The sequence below is a fragment of the Centruroides vittatus genome, unplaced genomic scaffold (genome assembly GCF_030686945.1).
Source record: "Centruroides vittatus isolate TY-2023 unplaced genomic scaffold, ASM3068694v2 contig_273, whole genome shotgun sequence".
NCBI classification, from domain to species: domain Eukaryota; kingdom Metazoa; phylum Arthropoda; class Arachnida; order Scorpiones; family Buthidae; genus Centruroides; species Centruroides vittatus.
This window is the reverse complement of record NW_027121739.1, coordinates 414,126-423,717: the sequence shown is the minus strand read 5'-3', so window position 1 is coordinate 423,717 and position 9,592 is coordinate 414,126. Positions and strand designations below refer to the sequence as shown.

The 9,592-nt window shown below is 28.4% G+C and overlaps 1 protein-coding gene across 1 annotated transcript; it reads right to left on the bottom strand.

Annotated features, from left to right (window-relative positions):
• Positions 1-569: 569 nt before the first annotated feature.
• Positions 570-7,095, bottom strand: LOC136971904 (glutamate receptor ionotropic, delta-1-like). Its single transcript, XM_067266429.1, has 6 exons — positions 6,967-7,095; positions 3,680-3,827; positions 3,370-3,596; positions 1,116-1,369; positions 854-1,043; positions 570-581 (listed from the first exon to the last, which is right to left on the bottom strand). Exons 1-6 carry the CDS (start codon positions 7,093-7,095, stop codon positions 570-572), a joined length of 960 nt encoding a protein of 319 aa, XP_067122530.1.
• Positions 7,096-9,592: the final 2,497 nt, after the last annotated feature.

The window sequence follows — 9,592 nt, the reverse complement described above, 5'->3', positions numbered from 1 at the left end:
AATTAAAGCCTCTCTGGCTTTCTTTAAGCTTTGTTAGTCGATTGATTAATAAGTACGGTCAAACCTGTTTTTATGCGGTGGATAGGAACCGCATAAAAAAAACGCATAAAAAATCGCACGAAACTTTACGAGTTGCTATAAAACACAGTTTTCGCAACACAATTAAAAAAATATTTTTTTTATGCTGTCAATAGGGACCGCAAAAAAAAAGTCTCACATAGAAAATAACACAAAACAGTACGAAATAGAATTTATTGACAACAGATGTCAGCACTTGACTGCATCATCTCGTCTATCGTCTGTTTTACATATTTTTGTCCAGGTGGTGTTTTGTTGACTTAAAAAATAAATTATTTCATTTTTCGCATATTCATGCAATAATATTACTATAATAAGTTCATTTATGCTATAATAAGTTTATTTAGCTATAATAAGTCAACGTGAGACATGACAAATCGCACGAGACTAGTCGCCAACTATACCGCACAAATAAAAAATCGCACAAAAGAAAAGACCGCATAAAAACAGGTTTGACTGTATACAATATATTTATGATTATTATATAGTATTCAAGTGTAAATCTGTAATTAAAATAATTTATTATTAATTGAAGTAATATTTGAAAATTACACAATCAAGAATACAAAACATTAAATAAATTATTGTGCTTGATTTTATTCGGAAATACAATAGCTAGATTATAATTCCAAATGCGTAGTTTCTTCAAATCAATTTAATCTATATATGTAACATTATAGGATATTTATGTTATACGATGCGTACATAGAAAAAAGTTAATACAGCGAAAAATTAGAATAAATATTTTTCTTCATAATTAATAAAATTTTTTTACTTTCCAAATTAACAATTCGACAATAAGGCAAATGGTAGCCACTAAATAGCCAGTTAATAAAAGGAAAAAACTTCCAAAAACGTCGTTCAATTTTAAAGGCTCAACATCAACTTGGTCGTTTTCATAGTCAGTAGGATTCATTTTACTTTTGTGATAAGTAATTATTCCAGCTTCAAATAAATGCAACACGCTGTAAAAAGACAAATAACTCGCATTTAGTATTTCCAATTTTAGTACTTTTATAAGAACTTAATACTTATACATTTTATTAATCCTTCTTGTAAAAGGAAATTCTTTTCTTACGAAAAATGCTAAAGTAAATGAGAGAAGGGAATCTTCACTTATTATAAGATTTTCTTTGAAATATTTTTTCAATTTTTGTTTTAAGTATAATTTATTTTCTATAAATGCAAAACGGTTATTTTCAATCTCGCTAATTGCATTTTCTGTATCCATATAATTTTGCGTACGATCCATGTGGTATTTTAATGTTTTTGTAACTCCAGTCTCTGCTCCCTGTAAAAATAAAATAAAAAAAATAGAATAACATGGAATACGTTGAAATTGTCAAATTAAGTCCAATAATTTTAACAAACTATTGTGAAAAATGAATAATACATTTCGTCTTAAAACTTAAACTGAAAGAAAACATAACCTTTATGTGACAAAGAACTATTTTCTTGAATATTTTTTAACGTAGATAATATTTCTGAAATCTGTATATTTCTTTATTCTAGAAAAAATATTCACAACTAAAATTTTTGAAATTAATTTTAATTTTAAGAATTCTTCTAGTATACGACTGAAGGAATATGCTAAAAATTTAGTGGATTCGTAATTTCTAAATATTTTTTTCTTCTTTCTGCTATTTATTTCAATGACGTTTGGCTGTTTTATACAATTCCATCTCAGTAATTCATGTTTGTTAGTTTTACGGTAATCGACTCTTGGGTATTACCATCACTTCCAATTTCTACTTGTCCAAACTGCAAATCCCATTACATTTGAATATCTTCCCATTAAACCTGGCGTGATATTGAACCTCAGCTTGAACACTCGAAGAGTACGATAATATTTAAAGATTGCTGGCGTTCGCATCTCACGCTGCTCGAGCAAGATACACAATCTTTCAATAAACTACTATATAAATAGTGATAATAAAATTAATCGTCCGAAATTGCCTACCAAAACCCATTATACTCTCTCGTAAATTTCCCTGGGCCGCATCATCTACCCACGAATATTAGTGAAAACCCATCAACTAGCTAACACTGAGTACCAGCTACTGGTACTTCAATTTTATTGGAAAATTATTTGTACACATGTATTATACAGGCGGGAAATTTAAAAATATACATAACGAAAATTCGGATTTTCGCTGATGTTTGCAAGTTATACGGTTATACTGTAATTTAGCATTTCATTCTTGTTTTCTTCGCGAAAACTTTTTAAAAAGATGCAAATATATTGTAAACAAATGGCATTTATGAGCTCATAGAATATATAACGTATATATTGGATGACATAAATTATGTCGATATTAGCATTAATTTTCTACGTTCCTTTTATAGGAATAGGTTAACTTCTAAAATTATATTTTGTTAATCAATTGAAAAAAACATATTTCAACTTTATATATCGTTTCCTCGATCATTATTTACAAATAAAAAAATATAAGCATTCTTAAGTTACTTTTCATACGTAAATTCGTTTTCTATATCTGTATTTTCAGCCAACGAACAAAAATATTTTGTTATCTTGAAATGACATTTTCTGCTAATTAATTAATTAATTAATTGAAAATTAAGTTTTATTTTCTGTATTATGTTTAATAATTGGTTTTTCACATTTTACATCATGTTTAATATTTATCTCATATTTCCTCTAAGAATGTAAAACTCAGTGTAGTCTTAGTTTCTACCAGTAACTATGTATAAAAACAATTTAGCAACGAGTTGAGTAACTTTCCCTGCTATTAAGAGATTTTATTTTAAAAAGAACTTCTATGCTATTAATCATAATAAATAAAATTGTGTGCGCCATTCGTTATAAGATTTTGTCATAATTAAAATTGTAAAATGTCATAAAGTTTAACTTGTGGGTAGTAAGGAGTTTAAAAATGCAAATGTTAATACTGAATAAAATATTCAGTCTCGAAAGAGTAATATGTTTCGAGATGTAATCCAAGATACCCCTCTATCTATTAGCGGCTGGATGGCCAAGCGGTCATACCACCAGAAGACCTGAGATCCAATCCGGACCGGGGAGGTGATCTGACGGATATGTTGGCCCTCACTACCACGACACCCCATTGCGGGCCTGGTCGAACCCCTAATGGGCTTGCTAAGTTAGATATTTGACCGAAATTCGAAATTTTATTATGCTTCGAAATTACATCAACGTAAATGTACCTCGATGGTAATTTCATTATTTAAAAGTTTCGCTACCTTCTATACAGTTGAAGTAAATTTGTTACATGCAATCACTTACAGTTCAGGTATTAAGAAAATTTTTACCTTAAAAAATATATTTCTACCCGAGAGAAATGTACCACAAGAAAATTCTCCTCTTTCTACTGCAGAAGCTAATTCGTAAAAATTGCTGGGAATCCACTCGTAGTTCCGAGCAGTCAGAAAAGACGTTAACGTTTCCCCGTAACTGTAACTCAGCACAGAACAACAAAGAAGCCAAAGTCCTACGGATAATCTCGACGATAATCCAATAACAAGATCTATATTAGATCCTAAATAAACACTTACATATGAGAAAGTTAAAGATTTTTTTTTTTAAATTTGATATCAGTTAGATGAAAAAAGTTTACCCTACCTTGTTTGCTGATACTTGTAAACGTAAACCAAGTTCCATTTCCGACAGTCCAAAATTTGTTATTTCTCTGTAACTTGTTTTCAAATTTTGAAATTAGTGAGATGAACAATCCAGCGAGTAATATTGAAACGAAAATTAATATCCACATCTGAAAAATTAATAATTAAACGTTTTTAATATTCTTGATATACTGTACAGTACATAGGATTTAAAGTTATTCGGGTGAGGAATGAAACTGGATATGATTTATGAACGGACTATTTAAGGAAGAATAATATTTTGTTTTAATTATGAGCAAATAACTGTTCTTACTTTTGGGTTTTAAGCAAGGAATTAAACGAAGCAAATGGTTGTATATTAATATGACTACTTGTGAAAATCTTTCCAAACGTAATAAAAGAATATTTCGAAATACAGAAATCTCTTTGAACACCTGTATACTATTTATTATTGTGCTACTATCATAATTAATCTGGAAATTTTCAGTTTTTGGATTCTTATTTTTTTATTTCTGTTTAGATTAAGTGGTAATGTTAAACATTATTATCATGTTTTCAACAAATCATTAACCTTAATAATAATTTCACTTCTATCGACTTTTTATTTGCTTTCACATAAATTAATATGCGATATCTTAATAAATATAATAAATGATTGTCTCCAATTAATAATTTTTAATTCAATATAATTATTTTGATATTTTTCTTTTTAATCTTTAAGTTAGTATTTAAATTTCATAGTAAGCTGTCTGATGTAACAGTTTTTATTTAAATGAGTTAAATTGATAAATATAAATTTCTACTGTTCTCTGCTATTTAGCATATAAAGAGCTATGTTTTAATATTAAATAAATATTTATTAAACGCATTAATTAGGGTGTCATTTTAAACAATAGTAGAGATTAACACACTGTTCCTACTCGAGCATTTTTATACTAAATGAGAATACTATTTCTAAAATCTATGACATTTGGCAGAGAAATTTTAAAAAGGTTATGAAATTCTTTTACTTAATACAGTACAAAATAAATAAATACTTGAAAACTCTACTGTTAAAATAAACTGCATTTACTATTTTTCACCGCAATAATCTCAAAATATGCAAAAACTCAATATAGCGCCAGACATTATTAAAGAAAAAAAAACATTACATATTTCATATATTTACTGTAATAAAAATAAAATATGCATGAATATAGAAATATATATACAGTAGAACCTTGCTTAACGAACATAATTAGTTCCAGAATCTTACTTGTAATGCCAAACACTTGTTAAGCGAAATAGTTTTTCCCATACAAATTAATGTAAAATGCGTTCCATGCCGAAAAAATACTCAAATTATATACAAATTATGTATAAAGTTTATTCAAAAACCAATATGAACCAACCTGAAATGTGAATTTAATATGCAGGAAACAAAAAAAAAATTACAGATAGTATGTCTGATAAATACACTAACCGATATGCCAAATTCTTGGGCTATGTAAAGACTATAATTAAATATTAGAAATTAATTAACTTCACTAGCGGTAGGTGGATAGTTATGTTTCCATCTTATATTTAATAATTATAAATAATTAATGTTTAATTTAGACATTTCTAGAATTTAATTTGGAATCGGTCATTAAATTTAATACGAGATAGAAGCATAACTGCCTACCTCTAGTCAAGTTAATTAATTTCTAATATGTAATTATAGCCTTTACATAGCCCAAGAATTTGGCATATCGTTTGGCGTGTTTATTATATAACGGACTATGGTTGTTGATGTTTATACGTACTATGTGCGAACACGAGTTTGAAAAAATGTTTAATAACAAACAACACTAAGATGCTAACGGAACGAGTGCTAAACACAGACTGATGGAGGATGTGCAAAATCCGAGACTTCCTCACTCCTTGTCACTCGTTAAGCGAGGTTTCGCTGTATTAATAATAATTATTATTGTAAAATTTCTTCGGATGGCAATTTTATAAAAACTAATTTGGTGACCTAATGTTTAAAAAAAGTTTTTAAACTTGACAGCCAAGCTACCAAAAAAGAAAGGTCAGGTCGTCAGTTGTTTGTATTCTGGAACACAAGTGAATAAATGGTTACTACTTTCGGACAAGTACGTCTTCAAATTAATTTCCAATTATTATTATAATACAAACTAGTGGTCTGTAGGAAATTCCACGTAACGGAGGAGTGTACAAGATATCACATTCAGTTGCAAGGTTCGTGAACAGACTTCTTGCATCGACATAACGAATAGCAAACATAATACATGAAAAGCTTGTACACAAACACAAACTACTAAACACTCAAAATACAAAAACACGCTTCAGATAAAGAGAGCAATACAAAATATATTACGACTGATCTGTAATCGAGACAAAACAATACATCACATCAATGGCATTCAAAACATGAACTGAATGTAGTAAATACTCAGACCTCGCGCACGAAATAAACCATCTGTAGAGAAAGCAAAAAAATCGCATAGTGTGACCAGGGCTTAAGTCGTGTTAACTGTTTTCTTATATCGTCGCTATGCTGTGCATCACAAATTATTTCGACTAGCAAACTGTCAATAAAAAAATATCATTTGAGCGTTTTGCTTTGGTTTGCGCGAAGCAATTCTAGAAAACGATCCTATTTGTGGCGAGAATTCTCGTGAATTTGCACTAGGATGAGGCACCTGCTCACAATGCTTTTGTTCGCGAATGTTTGGCAAAAATCCAACAAATACGGTTCCACAGCTCCGTATTCACCCGATACGATATCCAGTAACTTCCTCTTTCCTCGAATAAAATTTCCGATTCGTGGTATCGTTGTGAGTCGATCCATGCGATAAATCAAATTCGTTGCTGGTCCTGAAGGAGTTTTGTAAAAACGTCTTTAAAATTTGTTTCGAGGATTGGAAAAAAAGATGGCGTATGTGAATTGCCGTGGGCTTATTACTTTGAATGGGACGAAATAAACTTTCAGAAATTAATTAAAATCTTGCGTTTTATTGAATTGTTTCAAGTACTGTTAAATCACAAGGGTATGCCCCCCACAGAGTTGAAGCAATTTAAGAAGAAACAGAGTACAAGGATGAAACCCACGTCAAATAAAAAATTCTTAGACACACACACAGACACACACACACACACACATATATATATAAACTAACAGCACAGAAATATAGCAACATTTTGTTTTCGTAGGTAAGAATTGAACTTGGACTATATACAATGAAATATAAGAACATTTAAATATATAACAAAATATTTACTATATATATATTAAATATAGCATACCTGAACAGTGAATGGTCTAGTTATTGTTTTCCAAGATGTTTTCCACTTTCTTTGTTTAACTGCGTAACCTATTGAATGTATATCGACAAAGTAACTAAAATCCACTAAGTCAATGAAGTCGTTTGTCATATACAAAGGAATGGCACTTATATCTGCATCCTGTATAAGTAATACACATTAAAAATGTAATTTAAATAATACAATAATACGATACAAAATATTACTATTTTAATTAAAAAATAAATTTTATACTCAGGTTTGTAATATATTTAATGAAACAGGAGTGTGCTTATAATTCTTTACAAATTTATTCTTATTGGATTATTCTACGATTTCGTTTTATAGTAAAAAGGTAGAAAATAAATTTTCTTATTATATACAAAGAACAAATAAAGTGTGTCCGTAAACACAGCCATTTAAGAAATTTGCAAGATTTCCAGAATGAGAAGAATTTCCCGGGATATTTCCCGGATTAAAAAATTGCCGGGAACCCGTTGGAGAAACTCTATCCGGCATACAATAACGTTAATAAACTGAAAGTTGAATTCGTTTGATAGTTGAGACAAACTGTCAAATGTACAATCTGTATGGTTTAGTACAGATTCCACTTCATTATAGTCGATAGAAGAAAAGGAATTTTGAATGTATAACAATACTTTTAAAATTATGAAAATTCTAAAGCAAATAAATGGCTTGGTATCTTTAATGATATTATTATGATGAAGTAAAAGAACGTCCTCTTTGCTCTGCAGATAATAGTTTCAAATTATAGGATGATGCAAATTACGATTTGCAAAATAAGATCGTAGACATACGAACTATAGTCGAAAATGATGCTGCAACTAGAAAATACGTAAATGACTTTTTAAAACGAAACGATTCTAATAATAATTTAAATAAACTTTTAAAAACTTTTGCTTCAGAAAGTGCAAATATATTTAAAATATTAGAAGTAAAAACAATTGATAAGAAACAAATATAAACAAAAACATTGAAATTTAAGACTTGCTTACTTTACAACACAAACAGATAAAAAAATTTAATCATTAAATGGTAAATGTCTGAAATTATGTACTGGTGCTGTCGTCGCAAAAAACAAAATAATTGATAATGTTGGTGATTTGATAAAATATAAAATGTTGTGAATATACAATATTTAAAGAATAATGTATTCATTATAAAGCATGATAGGTTTAATTCATAAGATAAACGAATTATGAATGGCGATTGATATAATTGCCAGGCCTATAATTGTAAATTGACATTTGCATATCGACACGGAATAGCAGCCTCTAAATAAACTCCTCCATAAAACTCTTATTTCTTGAAGTGTGAAAATGAGCATAAGAAGTTTTTTCATTCTATATTCTTTCTCATATTTTTCAATTTAAAATGTCATTTTTGCTCATGCAATTCATATGTTTTAAATAAAAGTTACGTTGATAATATCTTAAAAACTTGATGAGTCTAACAGATTATAATGATAAATACTACGATTCCTAAATTCAATTTACATAATGAATTTGTGGCTGTGGTTTGTATGAAATAATTTTTACTGTATATGTGGATAGTCCATTAAAACATTATTTGGAATGATTTTCAAAACATTCTTAATTAACAGAAAATTTAATAAGAAGGTTTAGAGATGAACTTAACTTGATATTTATTTCATTATACCTTATATTATTTGAAAATTTTACAGAAAAATTAAAAGACAAAATTGATTGGGAAGCAATATCTGAATTTTTTACTATTGAATTTCAAGGTTAAGTAAACCGGCATAAAACAGCAAACTTTTACAGTGAGGTTTATAAGAGAAAGTTATATCAGAATTAATTGGTCACTGATTTTTCAATATCAAACATTATCTAAAAAATGAATTATGATCATAAATGTACGGTCAACTGGAAAGCAATATCTCAATATCATCAATTAAAGCTATTTATTATGGAAGCGGTTGACTTTCGAGAGATGCACTTAGTAGCAAGAAATCAAGAACTGCCAGAACAAAGATTAAGAAAATATGTGGATTGGAAAACTATTATGAAATATCAAAAAATATTTTATAATAAATCATATTCAAAAAATTGATAAGTGTAATATTTTTTAAAAAAGAACATTTTCGAATAAATTTATCAATACAAATAAAAAAAGTTCAGTAATTTTATTATAAGATATATATTTTAAATTACATGTTTGTAGTAATTTTGATCTTACAGACTGTTTTTAATTATTTTCCATCAACCTTTATTTCTGTTTTATTTTTTTTTCTTTTTTTTACACTCGTTGTAGTGATAGACCGAAAATTGGGTGGTAAAAGTAGCTATTTTCAATAATAGCACTTGTTACTTAGAATGGGCTGTTTTATTTTTTTTAATATTATTTTTGGTAATCACTAACATTCTCAAGATGGACTGAGAAAACTCTGAAGTCAAATGAATGAGGACTGTGCTTGCTGATATTTTGCTTAACTTTGGCAAAGTTTTGGTAATCTTACTTGATTTCTTAAAAATTTAAATTTCTGTGACGTTTACATTTTTGTAGAATAGAACTATCATAATTGTATATACTACTTAAAAGTTTACATATTCAATGTAACAATCATGACATTTATATTTTTGTAGGT